At 39.1% G+C, this 21,030-nt stretch overlaps 3 protein-coding genes across 3 annotated transcripts; 1 reads left to right on the forward strand and 2 right to left on the reverse strand.

Moving 5' to 3' along the window:
* Nucleotides 1-648: 648 nt before the first annotated feature.
* LOC105385322 (disks large-associated protein 5) lies at nt 649-8,928 on the reverse strand. The gene is made up of 10 exons (XM_048631630.1): nt 8,779-8,928; nt 8,504-8,592; nt 7,301-8,333; nt 6,675-6,817; nt 5,298-5,456; nt 4,004-4,187; nt 2,914-3,140; nt 2,522-2,599; nt 1,873-2,373; nt 649-1,611 (listed from the first exon to the last, which is right to left on the reverse strand). The coding sequence occupies exons 1-10, from the start codon at nt 8,780-8,782 to the stop codon at nt 1,498-1,500; spliced, it is 2,532 nt and encodes an 843-aa protein (XP_048487587.1). The 5' UTR covers nt 8,783-8,928; the 3' UTR covers nt 649-1,497.
* A 165-nt stretch (nt 8,929-9,093) lies between these two features.
* LOC105385295 (diphosphoinositol polyphosphate phosphohydrolase 2) lies at nt 9,094-14,488 on the forward strand. Its single transcript, XM_038116088.2, has 4 exons — nt 9,094-9,531; nt 9,622-9,777; nt 12,662-12,832; nt 13,868-14,488. Exons 1-4 carry the CDS (start codon nt 9,433-9,435, stop codon nt 13,910-13,912), a joined length of 471 nt encoding a protein of 156 aa, XP_037972016.1. The 5' UTR covers nt 9,094-9,432; the 3' UTR covers nt 13,913-14,488.
* LOC105384787 (coiled-coil and C2 domain-containing protein 2A) lies at nt 14,249-20,798 on the reverse strand. The gene is made up of 11 exons (XM_048631600.1): nt 20,345-20,798; nt 18,219-20,033; nt 17,942-18,132; nt 17,735-17,855; nt 17,324-17,498; nt 16,616-17,254; nt 16,195-16,518; nt 16,020-16,097; nt 15,623-15,783; nt 15,150-15,267; nt 14,249-14,740 (listed from the first exon to the last, which is right to left on the reverse strand). The coding sequence occupies exons 1-11, from the start codon at nt 20,737-20,739 to the stop codon at nt 14,555-14,557; spliced, it is 4,203 nt and encodes a 1,400-aa protein (XP_048487557.1). The 5' UTR covers nt 20,740-20,798; the 3' UTR covers nt 14,249-14,554.
* Between the last annotated feature and the right edge of the window lie 232 nt (nt 20,799-21,030).

Genomic DNA, 21,030 nt, shown 5'->3' on the forward strand with positions numbered 1-21,030 from the left:
ATCGAGCAATGACGACCGAATGGCGTAGTGGTTAGTGACCCTGACTACTGAGCCGATGGTCCCGGGTTCGATTCCCGGCTGGGGCAGATATTTGTTTAAATACAGATATTTGTTCTCGAGTCTTGGATGTCTTCGTAAAATGGCAATAGGCCCGCCCCCTATTACATTGGGACTAACATAACACTCTGGTGAAAAGTGGGTGCAGCAATGCACCTCTGCCTAGTACATTAGTACAAGGCGTGAGTGAGTGTGTGTGTCATCGAGCAACCCGTTCTTACGGGATGATATCGTTGAAAAGATGCTCGAGGAGTTTCTTTCGCCATTTCTTTCCTCCATATATGACAGGGCCTTTGTGAAATGGTGGTAGAGTAATATTATGACAATGGACAAATAATTGAAAAAAATTACGTAGAATAAAGTGATATTCTATTCTATTCCACGAGGCAGCATCAGGCTGCTTCCGAGCTTGCAAGGCGCCTGCAGGTATCATCATCTGACAGGAATCATTTCCTTCGTAAAATACTTGGTACGTATTTGATTTGGGTAAGAACCACATGCTACTATAGTTATGACTATTTGAAATATATATATTTTTATAGCTAGACCAAAACGAAGTCTTTCTACGCCACCAAAGGAAAAAGTCTGAAGTATTATTTTAATAATTTCCCATTTATTTAAACTAACAAACGTACTACTTATATTTATGTCACTATTTAGTATATTCTAACAATAAAGTAAAGTAATGTCAGCTAGAGGCCGCTCTATAACGCGCCTTATTATTCAGACTTGCATAAAAGACGTAAAATTCATTAGAAAACATAATTAGGTGCTAATAAGAACAGTAAAGTCAGTTTAGTCAAAGATTAATAAAATAGTAGTTGAGGTATTAGCGCGTTCATTTGAACACAAAATATGGCATCGAATAATACTTTGGAAAACACAAAAATATAGAGATATTTTCCCTGAATATACTAGGTAATGCGCTTTGCCGTCACATTATTTTATGTATTTTGAATCTGTAATTCCAGGCACTTAATAGGCACACTATTCACATTATTATCAAACCAACTTAGAATAATAATGCTTTCAACTACAGCTAATAATTACATATTTTTCCACGAAAAAACGAGATACACACTATAATATTAACTATAGATGTGTCCAACTCTGCAAGGGATTTAACAATCGTTGGTCATGCGTGTATATATTTAACGAAAGTAAAATCAATAAAAACAGATCTCCATACCAAGGACCATTACATTATTACTCCATGTGCATACATACTTCAACTTTCGAGACCTTCATTCAGGATAACAATAGTTTTCATTATCATAGTTTTAAAAAAGTCAACTTCGCAACCAAGGCTCATAACATCAAAATGATTGTTATGCGCTCAAACCACTTAACATTATAACCACTTACATTACGTACAGGATAACACACACACTCTCACGCAACCTTATCTGTATAAGTGGTGTAAGTATACAATTAACGGCACTATTTGTCAGCGGCTGACAGGGACTTCCTCCCCCGAGTTCGCGGCTCCGGGGTGCTGAAGTCGATCAGGTCTTCTACCATCTTGTTGCGCCGGGACGACCTCTTCGGAGTAGCCTGTGAGGAGACACGGACATTAGGCATCTACAGTGTGGTCGATTTAGAAGGAACTTTGAAATTTTGTGCGATTAAAATTAAAATAGAATAGATAATATGGTTTCGTCTGCGGTATCAATGGCCTTTGAACACGAGGTACGTAGGTAAGAGCAACAAGTTATGGCATAATAATGAAAGAGAATATGACATGAGATCGCATCTAATTTTTCTCTAATAACCTAACTAATTAACTATTCATACAAATAATCAAAATATCCTCACCTTAACAACGACTTCTTCTTCGGGCACACTCTTCTTTCTCCTCGACGATTTCTTCGGAGTAGGCTCGCTTTTTTCCTCTGTGGCATTAGGCTCAGATTCTTGCAGCACCTTCTTCTGCCGGCTGGCTCGCTTGGGCCTCTCGTGTTCATCCTCTTTGGGCGTCTGCACGCTCTTGCGCCTGCTCCTAGTCATGACGGGACTGTCCTCGGTGGCCTCTTGACGTGTGAGCTTCGACCTCCTTCGTGAGTTTTTGTTTTCTTTATCTACATGCTCGGACTCCTTGTCTACGTCCATAGAGGATACTCCGCTGTCTACGTTTGTCTCTGGTGAGACTTTTTCCGGTACCAGGACTGACTCGTTGAGCTCCGAGTCTGATTCATTGAAGAGGACGGTTTTAATGGATTTCTTCCCTGATTTTCTGACGCTGGCGACTGCGCCTGACTTGAGGATGCTGCGCGCCGGCGTAGCGTTCAGGTTTATTGAGGGCAGCTTTGGGGTTTGCTGGAAGGAAACGAGAATTGTCTTTAAAAAATTGTGTTGTATTTTTAAGCTGTTCACAGTGACAAGATTGTGCCCATAACTCAGTAGCCTCATGTTTAGCTTCATTCATGTTATCATTTGAAGTCTCAAAGAAAACAAAATTACTTACTTCAAGAGGTGCGATTCCTTCAATCTCCACGTTTTTACTGATCAGAGAAGCTCGGAGCATGGCGTAGGATGTCGAATTCTGTAAACAATATTTATACATGTTAGTCAAATAATGAAATTATAATTCACAATATAAAACACTACATAACCGCTAGAAACATATTTGTTTGAAACCTCATATCCTATTTCTTAAAAGCCTATAAAAAATATTAGATAGATAAATAAAGTCAAGCTGTCGATGGCTAGGGGAAAGGGAAATATTTAACCACATCCATGTAACCACATTTCAACTTTTTAACCAGAGCTTATAGTAACACTTATATTTTTCAACATCTAACTAACTAGAAACATATTTTCTACGTGGCTGCTATTTATAGACACACACAAAACAACCGTCACCTTCGACGCAGAAGCCTTCCTCGCCTCACTAGACAGCACAGTCTTGAGCAGATTATGTCTGTTGTTGATGGGCGTGGCGGGCGCCGGCGACCGAACCGGGGAGCGCACGCAGAAGAACCCGGCCTCGAACGTCTTCTCTCCTTCCGAGGCGGTGTCAGGCTTAGGGGATGAGGAGGAGTCGGATGAGGACGCCTCTTGGTCTTTCTTCGCCTTGCGCGCCGCTGCGAGGGAATTGGAATATGTTTAGTTAAGTTTGTTTTGGATGTCTGTTACTCCATCCCATTTCCTTTCCTGCAATATAATAAATAACTAAATACAATACAAATAATCCTAGTACACTTAACCCTTTTCATCGAAATATCCTTCCACCCAAAGGTTGCCTGGAAGAAATCGCTTTAAACGATAAGGCCGCCATTTGTACATATGTGTTATATTAAGTTTTTTTGTAATTTTTGTCCATGTTTTTGTGTACAAAAACAAAATAAACAAAATAAAGAGTATCTATATCTATCTATCTATCTAACTAAATAATGGATACCAGTTGGACGATTATTGGCTGATGACTAATCGTCATAGGTAGGTCGGACCAACGATGGTAGCGTTTTTGAGTTGTGATTATCTGAGCTATGCTATTCCCTACTCCACCCTATCTTATATTCAAGCACAAGTCAAAAAAAATCAAAAATCTTTATTCTTAGTAAAAATTAACATAACAGAAAAGTTTTGACGACTACTATCATAACTAGGCTCACATGTAGCCTGTATTTATGATTAAGTAGGCCCGCACCTCTTATGAGGATCGTAACAGTGATCGGTGGTGTCATGTTTTTCAAACAATATTTTTATGTTCCCTCAGAAGGAAGGACATAAAAGAAGACACAAAATAAAAATAAAAACCTAATAACTAACATGCTGTGTATGTGTGTGTGTGTGTGTGTGTGTGTGTATGTGTGTGTGTTTGTGTGTGTGTGTTTGTATGTGAGTCAGAATGAGTGTGAGTACGTAAACTGAATAAGTACGTATTACTTAATAAAAATTCTTAATTGTAAATTGTAATAAAACTTATATTCAAGCACAAGTGTACCTGCAATCATGTCCTTAATCCGGCTGTTTCCCTTGGGCCTGGCTTGCTTGGCCGCGGCCTGGGCTCGCGCAGGGCGGGCGGGGCGCGCGGGGCGGGCGGGGCGCGGGGCGGGCGCGGCTTCGGGCGCCCAGCCCCGTGCGCGGAGAGCGTCCAGGGCCTTGAAGCGGAGGTCCACGTTCTCTATCTGAGGAGGTGGTTTATGTATAGCCGGTTGAATAGTACAATAGATAAGCCACGAGTTTTATGGTCAAGGAAAACATCTGCAGAGCAGAGGTGTAGACTGTAGAGGCTATGTGTGTAGCTAGTGCATTGTAGTTAGTTATAAAAGGTTAGCGAATTAACTACAACTCTACCGAGTAGAGTGACGAGACAGTATCCTCGGCCGAGAACTCGGTCAATTGCTAGCCGTTCATTTGTCGAGGATCGGCCGAGGATACTGTCTCGCCACTCTAATCGGTGGGTGCAACAAGGGTATCACTACCGTATCGGAAATTGTCTGAATAGTGCTGGTTCAAAGCACTTCATGTATGACCAACAAACAATCGATCGGAATCGACGGTCGAATGGCGTAGTGGTTAGTGGCCCTGACTGCTATGCCGTAGGTCCTGGGTTCGATTCCCGGCTGGGGCAGATATTTGTTTAAAGACAGATATTTGTACTCGGGTCTTGGGTGTTGATATTTATATTTAGTATCTATCTATCTATTTATTTGTGTAGATATATTAGCTGTCCGACACCCATAAGGGTGCTTTTCCACCAGAGATGTGCTATGCAGCTATGCTGCGAAGATGTGATATCTACGCTACGAAAATATGTGACCGTTTCCACCAATACTACGCTAGGTAGCTGTGCGAGGAAGATGCGCTACGAAGATGCGCCGCCGCAAAGTAGCTGTGCGAGAAAGATGCGCATCTCGAGCTATGCTATGTATCGATAGTGGGGAAACGACGGGGGCGGCTACACCACTCGCGATGGTCCATAGCACATATCCATAGCACGCATCCATAGCACGCATCCATAGCACACATCCATAGCACGCATCATTCCATACAAAAAACATATCTTAGTTGAATCCGTTTCCACCAGTGCTAAGCTATGTGCTTGGTGTAATATGATTGGTGGATATCAAACGCATCCATAGCATCGTAGCATAGCACATCTCTGGTGGAAAAGCACCCTTACACAGGTTCTGCCTAGCTTGGGGTCGGATAGCCGTGTGTGAGATGTCCCCACATATTTATTTATTTTATTTTATTTAACATCCGTTTGCTCCATCAGTCATCAACTCCCGTACCTGTATGAACACCATGTCCCAGAAGCCCTGCAGGTCGGCGGGGGTCACCAGCCCGGCGCACGAGTCCCGCGCCTCGCAGCGGTCCACGAGCCCCGCGAACTGCTGCAGCTTGGACGCCATCAGCAGCCGCGCCTGCCCCACGCCGCCCAGCACCATCTCCTGGTGGGCGGGAAAACGTACATAAGACTAATAAAATAATGCAAAAATCATATATATTTATTAATTTACTAATATTATAAATGTGAAATAATATTATAAATGTGAAAGTAACTGTGTATGTCTGTCTGTTACTCTTTCACGCCAAAACTACTGAACGGATTTGGATGAAATTTGGTACACATATGGTCTAGCTAGACCCTGAGAAAGAACATAGGCTATCCCGGAATTCCCACGGGAAAACTTTTTAAGGCGAAGCGAAGCTCGCGGGCAACAGCTAGTATAGTATAAGTATAGGTCGGGCATAAAGCTGCTCAGCACATGGGATAGCTACATGCTTGAGTGCTGGATAATGTGTTGCAATGGCACATTGTAACCCTTAGTGACAGAAGCTAAGTGGAACTAAGTTTGAAATGGAAACCAAGGAGATGACATTCACTGTTCACCATACACACCAAAACAACTATTGTATTTGTGGAAACTATTAATTGGCTTGTATTTGTTGAAACTATTAATTGGCTTGTATTTGTTGAAACTATTAATTGGCTTGTATTTGTGGAAACCATTAATTGGCTTTTTGTTGTATTTTATTTGTGTCTAATTGTACTGATTTAGCTGTAAGTTTTCCTAAGTAAAATAAAATAAAATAACTAAGGATAATGAACATACAATCTGATAAAGACGGAATGTCGATGGCAGATAACAAATAGGCAATCAGAAAAAAATATATATACAGTGAAACCTGGATAAGTAAGACTCCAATGGACCAACATTTTTGTCCCACTTATAGAGGCATTCCACTAAGACAGTGTCTTAGATATCCAGGTTTTAATAATATCAATTTCATTTACAGAGGGTCTCATACTAGATGCGATTACACAAACAGGAATATTACATGTAGTCCCAGTTATAGAGGTTATGAATGTATGTATCTCAGTTACAGAGGTTTTTAAGTTTGATTTCAATAATTTACAAGAGTTCATTAAAACATAGTTATTGTCTCAGCTATAGAGGTAAATACACTAGCTTTCTCAATTATAGAGGTAACATTACCATTCAAATATATCATAAGAATCCCATTTAAAGAGGTTTACTTTGTCTCACTAACAGAGGTAATAAAGTGCTAAAGTGCCGGGACCTCAGCACGAGACCCAGATATGGAGGTTTCCCACTTATCCAGGTCCCATTTATCCAGGTTTCACTGTATTGTGTAGTACAAACCTGCACAAACTCGGGCAGCTCGCACTGCTCATACACCTCGTCCCAGGCGTCGCACAGCGCGGCCATGCGAGCCACCTCCGCGTCCAGCTGCCGCCGGAAGTGGTGGACGCTCTCCATGTCGCCGCGGTCGTCTGCTAACAGACCTGCCGGTGAGGAAATGGAAATTGAAATCTTGTTTATTTTATGTGAAATTCTATAAATTCATTCTTCTTCAAATTTTTCAAATTGTATTTGTTGATACTCATAATATTAAGTCTATATATTTTACAAAAGCTCTGTCTCTAAGGAGAAGGAATTTAGAAATAAACCCCTAATATCCGCTGAAAGAGAATAGCAACTGGACAGATATGTTATAAAATTATAGAGATAAAAATAAGAACTCAAGATTAGTTTTAGGCAATGCCTAGGAGAAAGTTGTGGCTCTGTAATATAAGAGAATGGACAGGAGTGGCCAGCATAGAACAGCTGATGCGCTTGGTGAAGAATAGAGAGGAGTATGCAGAGCTATCCGCCAACCTCCAGTAGTGGAGAGGCACCAGAAGAAGAAGAATGCCTAGGTCTAGCAGAGGATGATCATTGGCTGCTGATGATAAAATGATTATAAGTGCCAGTAACATGCAACTTACCTTCTTGTAGTTTCCGTTGGCTCTCCCTCCTGGCATTGTCTTTTCCTCGGGAGATGGTCACACATGGGCTGATGTGTTTTGCTTCTTCAGCAATAGCCTCTGGGGTCATTGGTACTGTCTCTTTCGGTGATCTTAGCTTCTCTTCAGAACTAGATTCACTCTTAGGCACAGAGTTTTTAGGAGTCACGTTAGAAGCTTGAAGTATTGACTTTCTTGGTGTACGCGTCTTTAGTATTGGGGACTCAATGGTTTCATTTGATTGTTGCTTGTCGAGGGACTTATCTGATGCATACTCTTGGGAGTCCAAGTCGGTGCTGGACTCTGTGCTACTCTGAATGGTCTTCTTAGGAGTCTTCTTGAGTTTCTTAGGGCTTGCCTTAGCTGGTTTAGTTTTGGTTGTTTTTTGAGTAGTCTCCAGTTTGCTTCTGGTGTTCATCCTCACTGTATTTTCTTTGACAGTTTGTCTAGAATTCAAATTAGTCTTTGATCTTGAGCTTTTTACAGTGTTAGTTGGTTTTGGATCAAATGTAGGAAGATTTTTGGCATTTTTATTGTTAATGGTAGCTTTAGACTGTTTATTGAATGTTGGCAAGCCAAGGTGGATCATGTCTTGGGCAAGGTCAACTTTCAGCTGTGGGGGGCGGAACCCAGCATTTTTAGGCGCAAATGACTTTACAGCTGTTTTGGCCTCAGCCTTTGATTTCTGTTGGTTTTTCGCTGACTGAGATCGGGTAACCCTGCCTGATGTACTGGGCATTACCTTGGGTGGAGGCGGAGGGACATATTTGAGCGGCGCGTGCGCCACAGAGGCCACAAATGGCTTCTTCTTATGCGCCGCTGCTTCTTTCTTCCTCTTTTCTTTTTCTTCCTTCCATTTCTCAAGTTGCTGTCTCCGATGTTCCTGTTTAGTTTTGAAATCATCCTGGGGCATCGGCACAGGGCTTGCTTCTCTTGATAAGTTACGACCATGGTCGAACACGGAAATCCTGCAACTTTTTCTGTATTTAATGTTAGATTCCAGCCTCTTCTGGACCTGAAAATTTAATTCAAACTATTAACACTCCACTATGTTAAGTAATTACGAGAAAATCAACGCATAAACATACCGCATGCATGGTTATGTACATTTAGGATGCAAATATAAAGGAAGTAGGTAGAGTGGGAAACAGGTAAGTAGAGTAAAAAATATAAATGTGTGGGTACCCCGCCAGCTACGCTCACGAACTGCGCCGGCTTGCCTTTGTGCTTTTTCTCGTGAGTCTGTTTGTACACAAACTTCATCTCGGCAATATCTGAAAAGGAGCATCTATAATTGTGCTTTATTCCCACTACATCATGAGATGCAGGCAAAAGATTAGAAAAACAGGAATAATTAAGAGTGGACATAAAAATTATAGGGCAACCGGACCGTCAGTAAACAAATCCAAATGTATTCATAACAAGATTAATATTCTTGTTTAAATAAATGAAACACTTACCCATTTTCCTGAAAAAAAATAAGAAAAATTAGTAATAAACGTCGCAAATCTGAATTTAAATAACTGTCATCTTTTCAAACAAACACAACATACTCTATCTTGTTTATGAATTTTGAATGAAAGGAATCTTTATTGTCTATGCTCGTTGAATGAATGATTGATGTACCATAGAGAATGGGCGTTTGGCAAATATTTTTATCACTATATTTTTTCATTTTGTCGGCATAAACTGTCGGCCTTTTGTGAAATCATTTTATTTTCTGGCAACACTTTTTGGTTTTTTTTTTGTTTGTGGTTTCAACTTCCGGCTGTCAGCTGAGGCGACTTCGCTTGCTTTCCTTCATTCTGAAAACCTATTTCGATTTTCGCAAAGAAAACGTCAGGCACCCACCATTCAACATGGGCTTGAAATACGCGATCAAAAGCTAGTTTTAGCTGAAATATTGCTCTAATTGTAGTGTTATTGTTAATATAGTTTCATTTTACATGTACGTTGTGTAACTCGTAAATTAGTCGAAAATGGATTCGTTTATCATAGGATATGGCGTTTGTTGATTACTAAAAATTTTGTTCAGTTGATAATTTTCTTTGTATTTGATGTCCGCTTTTCGTTTGTAATCGCCTATTTTGTTCGTGTTTACGTGTATCCCCATAATGGTGAAGGAGAAGCCCAATTCGATTCGGATTTACGACGAGGAGGGGTTCCGAAGGCGTGCGGCTTGCATCTGCGTACGCTCGGACGCCGAAACGGAGGTTAGGTGTTGTTTTTATCGGTTCAGTAGTTCAGTGTCGGCTCTAGTTGCCCACTAGTGCAGCATACAGTGACGAGTTGTTGTTGTGTAGGTGCTGCTGGTGACATCATCGCGGCGGCCGGACAACTGGATCGTGCCGGGCGGCGGGGTGGAGCCCGAGGAGGAGCCCTCGGTCACCGCCACGCGCGAGGTGCTGGAGGAGGCCGGCGTCATCGGCAAGCTCGGCCGCTGCCTCGGCGTCTTTGAGGTACCGCACCAACTAACCCTGGCTTACCCTAGTGCTGGGTTACCTAATGTTTATGCTGCACTACTGAAATCAAGGAATGAAAGATTCACGGGGCCCGAGTGATTGAAAGTGTCAAATGGATGAACATAACCTGCGATAACATAATATATTGCGAAATTATGTGCAAACTTTCACATTTCACAAGCTCAAAGGTCAGTGTTTAACAATAGATTCCGCATAAATGCCTACAGTCAATGAATGCACAAAGAATGACCAAGTTTACTCATTAACATTGCATTGTCAACAAAAGAAACAAAGTAAAACTGCATCAATTTGAGTGTGTGGGTGAATAAGTAATGCAAAACAAACAGAAAGCGGCAATACAGCTACACCAGTTTTTTGCTCAATATGAGTCATTCTGTACATAAACAAATATTTCAACGATTTATCATAGGCTTAATTAGTTACTGTAACAAAAAAAACTAGCCTCATCCATACTTTTATACACTGATAATATGAAAGTGTTGTTCCTTCAGGTTCCAATCCATCAAATGTATAGTTTGTGCTGTGTATTCTATCATGTATGAAGATAGATAGGTCAGCGGGGGCTACCTTTCCTGCATATTAAAATGAAAACTTTCGAGGTGACAAAAAAATATGCCTGCAATGTAGCTGCATTGAAACTCTTATGACATCATGTTAATTGAGTTCATTGCCCTCTAAACACACCGGACAGCATTATAATAATTATCATTAGCTGCGGTTATTATTTGCAATGCCTATTAGGGTTCTACCTTTTTTGGCATAAGATTTTTTTGCCTAATCTCGTATTGCATAGTAACGTTTGGTCAAAGTCTCGTTACGCCGAAAATCGTATGGCATAAATCACGTTTAGTAAAAAGTTATTTCGCATAACATTGTTTAGCCTAATAATGGTATGGCCAAATCTTGAATAGCCTAATAATGCTATGGCATAGGTTTATTAGGTTTATACAAAGTAATAATATTCGTTTGGCTTTAACTTTGACGGAGCGTCTCCCTACATAGCGCAAACTGGTGCCTTGTATTGTTTCCGCTGTTTGGAAAACGCTCCGCTCCGCTTCGCTGCGCTCCGCTTTGGTTTTGATGAACATGTGCACCTAACACGCTCCTCCTCGCCTTGCTCGTCGTCGCACCTATTTTTAGGTTTGATCTCATGGGGTTTGTAATAATTATATTGGTCGTTAACTTTCGATTTTTTGATCATACAATATCGTGATTTTCGGGATGTAGGAGAAAAATACCACAATTTGTACATTTACTACATACTTAATATATTATTTATTAAGATAACATTACGAGAAACAAGATTATATATAGGTATAGACGAACATAAATTTGAGCAAACGAAACTTAGGTGTTTAAAGATTGTGCCTAAAGAGTTTTAGACGAAACGAGCCTTATGCCACATAAGTCTTGGCAAAGTGATGGTTCGGCCAAAAAAGTTTAGACCATACGAGTTATGCGAAATGAGTTTTGGTCAATAAAGATTATGCCAGATGAGCGGAACCCGCCTATTAGATATAGCAGTACTTAATATGTCAGAAGCTACTGTAAAGTCAGATCCAGTCACTACTTACCACTAATCCATTTTCAAAAGCTGTATTCTCATACTGACTATGTCTGTAATTTGCATATTATTATAATTTCTTGGGCACAACATTTATAAATGATTTTGATAACAGGGGGCATTTGGTTGATTTGTTTAATATGATTACCATTATCATTTTGTATCTAGTAGCTTATGAAATAATCACAAAATTATATCACACACAGTTTCTAGAATACTCTCATACTATTTACACTGTTTACATACTTTCTTAGATAAACATATATTTTGCAACTATGTTACTGGTTTTACATAAAATAACAAGATGTAGGCATGGCTGAATTGACAGTGAGCCTCATATCTGCTACAGAATCGACAAGCACCATAAACTGGCAAACAAAGTATGAGACACCCAACAATGTCTGGTCATCTTTCACAGTACATCTACTAACACCTAGAAAAAATAATCTTGCACAAACACCATCAGTCTACAAGGAAACATTGACCTTACTTACGCGGCTTTCGCTTTAATCTCATAAAGCCACAAAGTTTCCATATTCACCGCACGTGACTAGCACTACAGATAAAACAGCTGATCACGCTTTTGGTACGAATTCACAGCCGCGCACAATCTATTGACAAGCCACAATCCTATCTCAATCACTAATATGATTAATAATATAACAAATTGTGTGCCTAAAAATTGAAACCAGCTGCTGCTACACGGGTTGGTTATCGATGTAGATAAACGTCGCCATATCGGGATTCCCAATAATTCGGCGCTTTCATTGGAGAAAAGCTCATTAAAGGAGGTTATCGGTGTCGTACCTCGAGTCTACTTAACGAACTTCGCCAGTTTCCCCGGGTTATTATTGAGGCCTGTCTACCCTGGATAGTCGGTGGTAGCCACTGGTAGCGAGTGCCCTATGCTGGCTGGATAATCTTTCCACAACAGTGACAACCCTAGTGTTTTACCCGTACGCTAAAGGTATACTATTCGATGTAATACCTATGGCACCACACAACCGTCAACTACGTAATGGCTCAACCGCGCGCGACAACCGAAAGCCGCGCCACACAAAATCGCACCGTAAAATTAACACCACATGACACTTCTCCCCTGATGATTCAGGACAAAAGAATCCACCCTGATGATTCCAGAATGTGTATCACGGGGCGCAAGACGTGACAAACGTTATTCAAGCCACGCGACGTGAGTAAGCGCGCCAAAACTTTTGTCACTTGGCGCCCCATGCTAGGCCTTAAGGACACCCAGAAACTTCTCCACGTAACATCCACCCTATTCTCTATCCCCAGAACCGCGAGCACAAGCACCGCACGCAAGTGTACGTGCTGCGAGTGACGCAGGAGCTGGCGGAGTGGGAGGACGCGCGGCTGATGGGGCGCAAACGGCAGTGGTTCTCGGTGGACGACGCGTTGGCCCAGCTCGCGCTGCACAAGCCGATACAGAGGCATTACTTGCAGCAGGTTGGTGGTGTTTTGTGAATTTATTACCAGTAATGGGTCGATTACACCTAACGAGTACAGTGGTGAGACAGTATCCTCGACCAATTAACGGCTAGCAAGTGTTCGAGAACACTGACTCGCCATACTCGTTAGGTGTAATCGACCCATAAGACACAGTGTAATACAACGGTAAACATACATACAAACAAACCTCTCATGATGGGGCGCAAGCGACAGTGGTTCTCTGTGGACGACGCGTTGGCTCAGCTCGCGCTGCACAAGCCGATACAGAGGCATTACTTGCAGCAGGTTGGTGGGGTTTTTGTGTGACTTTATTACCAGTAAATTTATTACGCTGTAATACAATGGTGAAAAACATATATACAAAAAAGAACCAGCTCGCGCTACACAAGCCGATACAGAGGCATTACTTGCAGCAGGTTGGTGGTGGTTGTGTGACTTTGTTGCTAGTAAGACAAACTGTAATACAACGGTGAAAAACATACATAGTATGAGAGGTTCGTTTGCATGTATTACATAAAGTTTGAAAAAACTATTGAGTGACAGTGTTACATATTGTAGGGGTGTGACGGAAATAGAGTTTAATAGTTTAGTTCTCAAGTTATGATGACGACCTACACCGCAGGCCACACCGACTGCCATCTAGCAAAGTGATGTGGGTGCTGTAGCCTGCTTCATTGTGACGGGAGCAAGGGTTCGATTCCCGAATAGGCAGATACTTTACATTAGGCGCGAATTCAGTAAAAATATTGTTAGACTCGATTAATAAAGCATTAATGTAATACGACAGCGTCCAGTGACAATGTACTGCAGTTATCATCATTATCCCGTGATCCTCGTCTACTTACACTACGCGACTGTGTTGTGAGCTCTCATGTATTTATTCACTTCCTCACATTTAAGTGTCCCAATTCTTATTCAAATCAAACAAATCCTTGCACGTGCAAACAGTCAATTGACTCATAGGTTTTCCGTCTTCGCGGCGTCCAATGGCTTCTAATTACCAAATTATCCGATTCCTTTCTCTATTTCCAGTTGCGGCGCTCGAAGCAGACCAAAAGCGATGACCCGGGCAGTTAAGACTCTAGTTTCTAATCGGATTAAAGTTAGGATAAGAGCCGCCAGGTGTAAGCCCATACGACTGACTCGCGCATTCAGGAATAAAGCCGTCAGGCCTCGCGCGGCCATCGCCTCTTCTTCACACAACATTAACAGCTCTGTCCCGACCCGGTGAGATCCAACTCGACTACACTGTGACTCATTTGTAAATAACAAGTCGATAATCCGAAAAGCTTTGCTGTAGGCAGTCAAATGCAGCTAATACACACGCGAAATTAAAAGCCGTCGCGCTGAATTTTTGAGGATAAATTTTAATACTAAGCATCATACATCTTTGATACTAAGCTTGAGCGTCTATCACTGTCGAGCCGGGCCGGTCACCTCCAACGCCGTATAATATTCTCTAGGACACGTAATACTGTAACTTCTTTTCTATTTTTACCTATATTTTTATACTTCAACGGAAATAAATGTTAATTTTTATTTTGTTAGCATTAAAATTAAAACGAAAAGACATACAAGCTCTATTTTTTATTTAATGAACTGTTTTAAAGAATTCCTGAATGAGTTTTAAAAATAAATTTTATATTTCTCTTCCATGTGAGTTTTTCTTACTTACATTACAATACACGCTAACATTAATTTTAAATAAAACTATTTATCTTAAATTCTACTAACACTAGCTAAAAACACCCAGACACTGATAACGTCATTAGGGTAGGCGTACACTTCCACCGCTAGTCCGAACTCTGCATTAGGGTCGTCGTACACATGCACATTCGTCGACTTGATGGCCGCCACCACCGCCTTCGTGTTCACGAATGGAAGGTTCATCGGGAAACCATACACCTGTAACAATATTCACCCAAATAGTAAAAATGATTTGGCATTTGATATATTCTACTTACCTAACAAATACGTATACTAAAAATAGGTATAAGCCGCGTTAACAAAGAAACGATGATAAAATACGGCTCTTCAAGTTCTTCTGCAAACCGTGGTGGAGAGTTCTACAGTCAGCTGCATAAGTAGCTATAAATTTTATCTTGTCAATCTGAAACCGCCTATCAATTCATTTTAACATTGACGGTTCGTCAGTTTGACAAGGTACAGAAGTGTAATGATTTCGTGCCGCCATTTTAGGTAGCTTTCTTTATTGAAACCGCTTGTATTTTACTCATCGACCTATCAAAACCATTTTCAGCCGCAATCTTTAACCGTAAAACATAAAATTACAAAAAAATACTACAATCCAGACCTTGTAAGTGACCATGAGTTGCCTCATCCGCTGCCCCAGTGCAGGTCGAGGCTCGCTCGGGCTGAGCGCCCAGTACTCCCACTGAGGGAGCATCTCACGGAATAGTGAACTGCAGTACCTATGGAGGATGGAAACATGATGTGGACTTCGAGGAGGAAACGGCTAACGGGTAAGTGTTTTTTTATTGTTATGTGCCACTGCTTGTTACAAAACCCTCTGAGTCTTCCACTTTAAATATTATGGGCCGCATCATTTCTAAAATATTGTAGGTAGTTAGAGAGCATAATTTTTGCAAAGTACCTATAATCAAAATTCAAAATGGCGGATATTTTAATTAGTTCCCAGATATAGCGTGTAGGTTGTAGGATCAATAAATAAATAGAAAATGGTGGCACGTCATATCACAAAATAAGGACGTAGGTATTATATTTCACATCAGTACACAAAAATCGTTTCAGTAAATAAATACTTACCTGTTCCAAATAGTCTTTGTGTGAGATCGCCATTTCTGTATTTTTAATTTGAGTTTATTTTCTAAAGCATTTCGCAACTCCTCCAAGTTAGGGGGAGTTTTGTACAGGTTGCTGTCATTTACTATCGGATTCTTCATAATGAATATATTTTTGTCGAACACCTGCAAATTATCCCCATCAGAGTTAAAACATAGGTACACTTACACAACACATATAGTGCTCTTATAAACGTGCGAACCATGCATCAGACCTCTCGCTTACACTTGCGACATGCCTTTAAGTGCGAGGGAGAAGTCTGATATGATTCACTCGTTTGTAATTGGGTCAAGTGCCTATAAGTTATATTTTCTTTAAAATTATTAACTATAATTATGTACTTAATTCTATTGTTGTTTACCGGACTCCAGTCAGATGATTTCGAAAATTCAAATGTTACACTCTCGCAATCTTGTGCCGATTGTACATTCACCCATATCTGAAAGAGGATATCGAAATTTTACGGATTGCTTTGAAAAAAGCTACCTAATTTCCCCAAATAAATTCAATGTTTTTAGGGTTGCCCCAATACTCACGTTCTCATTATCGAAAACATAATCCACAGATTTCAACGGACAACTGACGTCCCTCAACTCGAATCTTTCTCCTTTGACGGCGTCGTACACATACCATACGAATCCGCTGTTTCTACTCAAAAATCCCGCTTTACTAGTCCATTGATCTGTAGAAGTGACCATCCTGTGCAGTCTCAGATCGTATTTTGTTAGGACGTAGCTGCTACGACCTCTCGGTAGACCTTGGCCAATAGCTACAAAGGTTTTCAGACCCAGGTAGAGAAAATAGCTGGCGAGTAAAATGGTATGGTCTAAAGGCGATCCATGTAGTATTTTGAGTAATTCCTGAAATTTTGAAAGATCCATTTAAATTCTATTTTTTTTCTATGAAAATTATTGGAATATTTATTTAGGTATCGTTACTTTTCGATGGATAACTTACCACTCCCATCAAAGTAACAACATGGCTCGCGTTCACCTCATAACATGGTATTAGAGAAACATATCTCAATGCTGCATTCATCATTTTTTCAAGAGGATTGTCAGTCTTTTTCCAATTCCTTCCGTCGAAGCTACTATATAGGGACTCCTTTTCAATCTCCTGTCCCTTTTCTAAGTCCACATTTCTTTTGTATTCCGCACTTTTTGAAGATGAACTTTTCGACAGATTAGAGCTCTTGGATACAGCCGATTCAGACCTTTTGGGGTTTTTGGGAAAACATTCGTAATCTGGTAATGGAATTGGCTGCAGATACTGAGTAATGCACTTGTTTTTCCCGCCACTATCAATGAACGTCAGAGATATGTTACGTGTTGGAAAATCCATCAGATATTCAGTTACGAAATTGTTCAAATGTTTGATTATGTAATCATCTTCATTGTTATTTACTGTTGGTAAGTCGTATCTATGATTGAACCCTTGACCAGACTTTGTGGATATTTGCAGTGATATGAACGAGCTTTCCTTTCTCATTAGTTGGGTCACTTCTGGTATTAGAGATCTTGAAGACTCCTTTTTGCCATCGTGGTTTTCGTAGCCGAGTAAGAGCGATGGCATATTTATTTTAAATGTTCCTTTGATCTGCAAATAGGTTCAAGTAATTATAACTTACTATAAAACACTGCAAACATAACTGTTTCAGACACCTACCTTCCCAAATGCCAATACGCTGTACAATGGCAATTCTAACATTCCCAGCCATTTATTGTGGCACCTATAGTGTAAAGTTTTGCTTTGAAATGAAGAATCCTCCACATAGCTCTCAGAAATGTTTACTTTCTGTTCGTCATATAAGTTGATAAAGATTGATGATAGCAATCCCGGCCTGAAAACAATCATATCGTCCAGATATAATTGCAAATATTATAAAACTACGCAATTTGTTTTAAATAATGTACAGTGGGTATTTCATTCACTAATACGTGATTGAAAATAAAGCTTTTATTAACATTCATATTCACATGTAATATTTTTAATAAAGTTTCTATTTGAAGATATACAGAGAACATGTCAGATGAAGTAAGTTAGCAAAGTATTTTTTGAATTTGAAATTTTACTTACTTTACAACTAATTTTAGCGTTTGATTCCAGGTTGGATAGCTACCGATAGCTGTGGTAGTTTGCGCATTTACTCCTCGGTAGCTAATCTTAACGAAAGGTCTCAATGACCTGACTTTATAGCCTGAAAATATACATCAATCCTATTTCAATGTATGTATTCTTACATAATATAACAGAATTCTATTAACCATGGATATTTTTCTTTACCTGCGATACTTTCTTCTTGTTCATCGGCAATTTCTTCTTCAGTCATAATACATGGCGTTCTGTCGGGCAAGTTGAATGCTCTCAAAATTGTTACGTGTATTTCTTGATCTTTGGATATTGACTCTTGTATATTTTTTGTGGTTGCGCCTATCGATTTACTAATAAAACTAGACTGGTTTGAAAACAGTCCCCTGAAATAGAATTTTAATTAATCAAATGTTTGAATACTTGAATATTGTATTACGTTTTAAGTTAGGTATACAAAAACTATACTCACCTAATGCTTAGATCTCTAAAATCGCAAACTACGTCTTTATATGTCTTTTTTAATAGTGTGTCACTCAAGGTTTTAACCAAATTTTGATTTAGCTTTTCAATATATTTTGACCCAATATATCTTTTCAACTCGATTGGATTCATATCTGTATACTTATCAGCATTGAAATTGTTAATATCAAAATCTTTTTGTTTACTCCTTTGTAAAGAATTCAATTGTTCTGTAGTTATTTGACTTGCGTAAAATGGCACAGATTTGTTGTCAGCATGTGATAGCTCACCCTTATCTCGTAAGTGTAAAAGTTTAATTCTAACAAATTCTGTGCTATTCTCATCTATATCAAAATCATCATCTATTCTAACTTTTAAGTGGCAGATATTATTCAATGTGTTCATCATTTCTTCATTCTTACTAATATCTTGGTCGTATATTTTTTCTATTATTTCTGTGAGGTGATCAATAGTTGCTTGTTCAGTGCCATTCAAAAGCCGTTCTATTTTAGTGCTTAATCGGACATACGACTGAAAATCTTCTTGGTTGCTGTCTTTTAACTCATCATTTAACGTAATTTTTACACGAGTTTCGCATGTTGTATAGATATTTCCTTTGAACAAATTACAACTTTTAAGCCTGACCTTGTTAGCCGCGGCAATTTCTTTAATGCTGAATCCACAGCCTATGTATTTTGCATTAGGTTCTATTATATTATTGAACATGAATTCAACTGTATTAAACTCTGAACTCGTCCCTTTTTTACTTATTTCTGATAAATAAATTTTTACTTGCGCCACTTCGTCATTGTTTTCATACAAAGCTAATAGGATAAATACATTTTCCGGAAGTATTTGTACTGAATAATGTTCTGTAAATTCAAGATTATAATCTTTTTTGCACAAGTGATGATCTGACTCGCAAACGAATAAATCATCAACGTGTACCTTAAAATGGTAATTTATTTTTGGATTATATTCTGCTGACGTTTTGGTGTGTCTCTTATCTACGTCTACAACCTTTAGTTTGATGTTAATTTTATCTTTTCTAACGATTTTGTTAGTATTTCCTTCTGCTTCATTCTTGACTATTTCTTCATCGACATGTAGTTTTGGTTTACTAATTTTTTCAAATGTATTTTTGTACTCCTTGTATTCAATATATTTACTAACGAATTCAAATTCCATCTTTTGTAGTAAATAATTCAGCTCTTCGTCGAAGACGTTTTTCCATTCCATTTCATACTCTTCTTCTTCCAAGGTAAATGTACTTATTTCCAATGCATAACTTGTCAATTGACCATTTCTTTCCCTTACGGTTTCTAAATCGGACCATATCGATATAATATCATTGAGGGTTTCTTTTTCCTTTTTTAATGTTTCCATGTATGTATCCTTACTTTCTATCATCTGGGCCATATATTTTCTTATAGTAGGATCAAATCTTACGTCATCTTTCTTTGGGCTTATTTTGTATAGGTCTCTTTTTAAATTATCAATAGTTTCTCTATTTACTTGGATGTTTTTTACGGTCCTTTTAATAAATCTTTGAATATCTACATAAATATCATATACAATTAATAGTTTTTGAACTAAAAGATCCTCAAGGGTAAAGTGATGGTGATATTTAAATTTAATGTTTCCAATTTCAACATCTGCAAACTTTGTAGGAGTTTGAGCAGTATTCTCCATATCCAGTGCCAATTTATCAAAGTGATTAGGTTTTACATATTCTACTGGTATAAAATTAGATTCCGTTGCGGTACTTTGTTCTAGAACTTTCGGAAAAATCGGATTCAACTTACAGCTTGAATTAGTTTCCCATCTGTGAATAATAAAATTAAAAGTAGACTTAGTCGAACTATAGTTAAATATGAGAGCTACAGTCACATGACCAAGGGATACTTTATTTATTTTCAGGGTCATAATTATTATCATAAAAATATATGAAAAACTGCACCGCACCGCAGCAATGGGGCCACGAGGTAACACATTGCTGCATGGAGAAGCAAAATAAATTGTGCTAATTTTCAAAACATGTAGAACAAAAATAGTTCAGAATAACCTCCAGAGTCTATATCATCTCTTTCAGCCTACTATTTATTAACTATATCTATTATTTCGCAACATCCTTACCCGCCTTCTGCATCAGTGGCCCATTGATACCTTCTTTGAAAAATATCTAAAACCTTGGGGCCAGGATCCATATAAGTTGCTTGTTGTTCTTTAGAAAAATTCATCTTATTGATTACATTTTTTTCTATAGGTATTTCAACTGCCGCAAGCTCAGAATTTATAATATCCATTAAATTAGAATGTCGCTCTTTCTTCTTAGCTCTTTTCTTTTTAATCTTTTGTGTTGTTTTAACATCAACCTCAGTGAAAAAATCATATTCGTTTGTTGCTTTTTCGAGTTTTAAAGGCGCCAATTCAGTGGATTCTTCATAATTTGAATCATTGTATTCTTCAATAGTATCACTAGTAGACTTTTTATATTTTCGTAAAGATTTTAACTCAACACTTTCAGCCATACTTACTTAATTTAGATTTAAGCTAACTCAATAAATTATTAAAACTTCTGAAAGTTAATGCTCACCATGCCAATGCCATAAATACGACAAAGACAAACTTTTGTTACCATAGCAACAAACAGCGCCACGCAAATACCATAGAATAGAGAAACAGTGGGGTGCGGATGCGGAAACAATACCATCTCTGCCATAAACCATAAACAACTTTATGCCAGATATAGACCTACCTACATGCCTCGGACATCTATTTATTTTCATCGAAGACATCTCTCTATACCTCTACATCCTGGT

Source organism: Plutella xylostella, chromosome 29, assembly GCF_932276165.1.
Source record: "Plutella xylostella chromosome 29, ilPluXylo3.1, whole genome shotgun sequence".
Lineage (NCBI taxonomy): Eukaryota > Metazoa > Arthropoda > Insecta > Lepidoptera > Plutellidae > Plutella > Plutella xylostella.

Coding starts and splice junctions, on each gene's coding strand:
- LOC105385322 (XM_048631630.1), bottom strand. Junction 3,141..4,003: donor GATTAAGGACATGATTGCAG/GTACACTTGTGC, acceptor ATTCCCTCGCAG/CGGCGCGCAAGGCGAAGAAA. Junction 1,612..1,872: donor AAGAAGAAGTCGTTGTTAAG/GTGAGGATATTT, acceptor GTCTCCTCACAG/GCTACTCCGAAGAGGTCGTC.
- LOC105385295 (XM_038116088.2), top strand. CDS start 9,433: ATGGTGAAGGAGAAGCCCAATTCGATTCGGATTTACGACGAGGAGGGG. Junction 9,778..12,661: donor GCTGCCTCGGCGTCTTTGAG/GTACCGCACCAA, acceptor CTCTATCCCCAG/AACCGCGAGCACAAGCACCG. Junction 12,833..13,867: donor AGAGGCATTACTTGCAGCAG/GTTGGTGGTGTT, acceptor CTCTATTTCCAG/TTGCGGCGCTCGAAGCAGAC.
- LOC105384787 (XM_048631600.1), bottom strand. CDS start 20,739: ATGGCTGAAAGTGTTGAGTTAAAATCTTTACGAAAATATAAAAAGTCT. Junction 17,856..17,941: donor ACAAGAAGAAAGTATCGCAG/GTAAAGAAAAAT, acceptor GTATATTTTCAG/GCTATAAAGTCAGGTCATTG. Junction 17,499..17,734: donor ACGCTAAAATTAGTTGTAAA/GTAAGTAAAATT, acceptor GATTGTTTTCAG/GCCGGGATTGCTATCATCAA.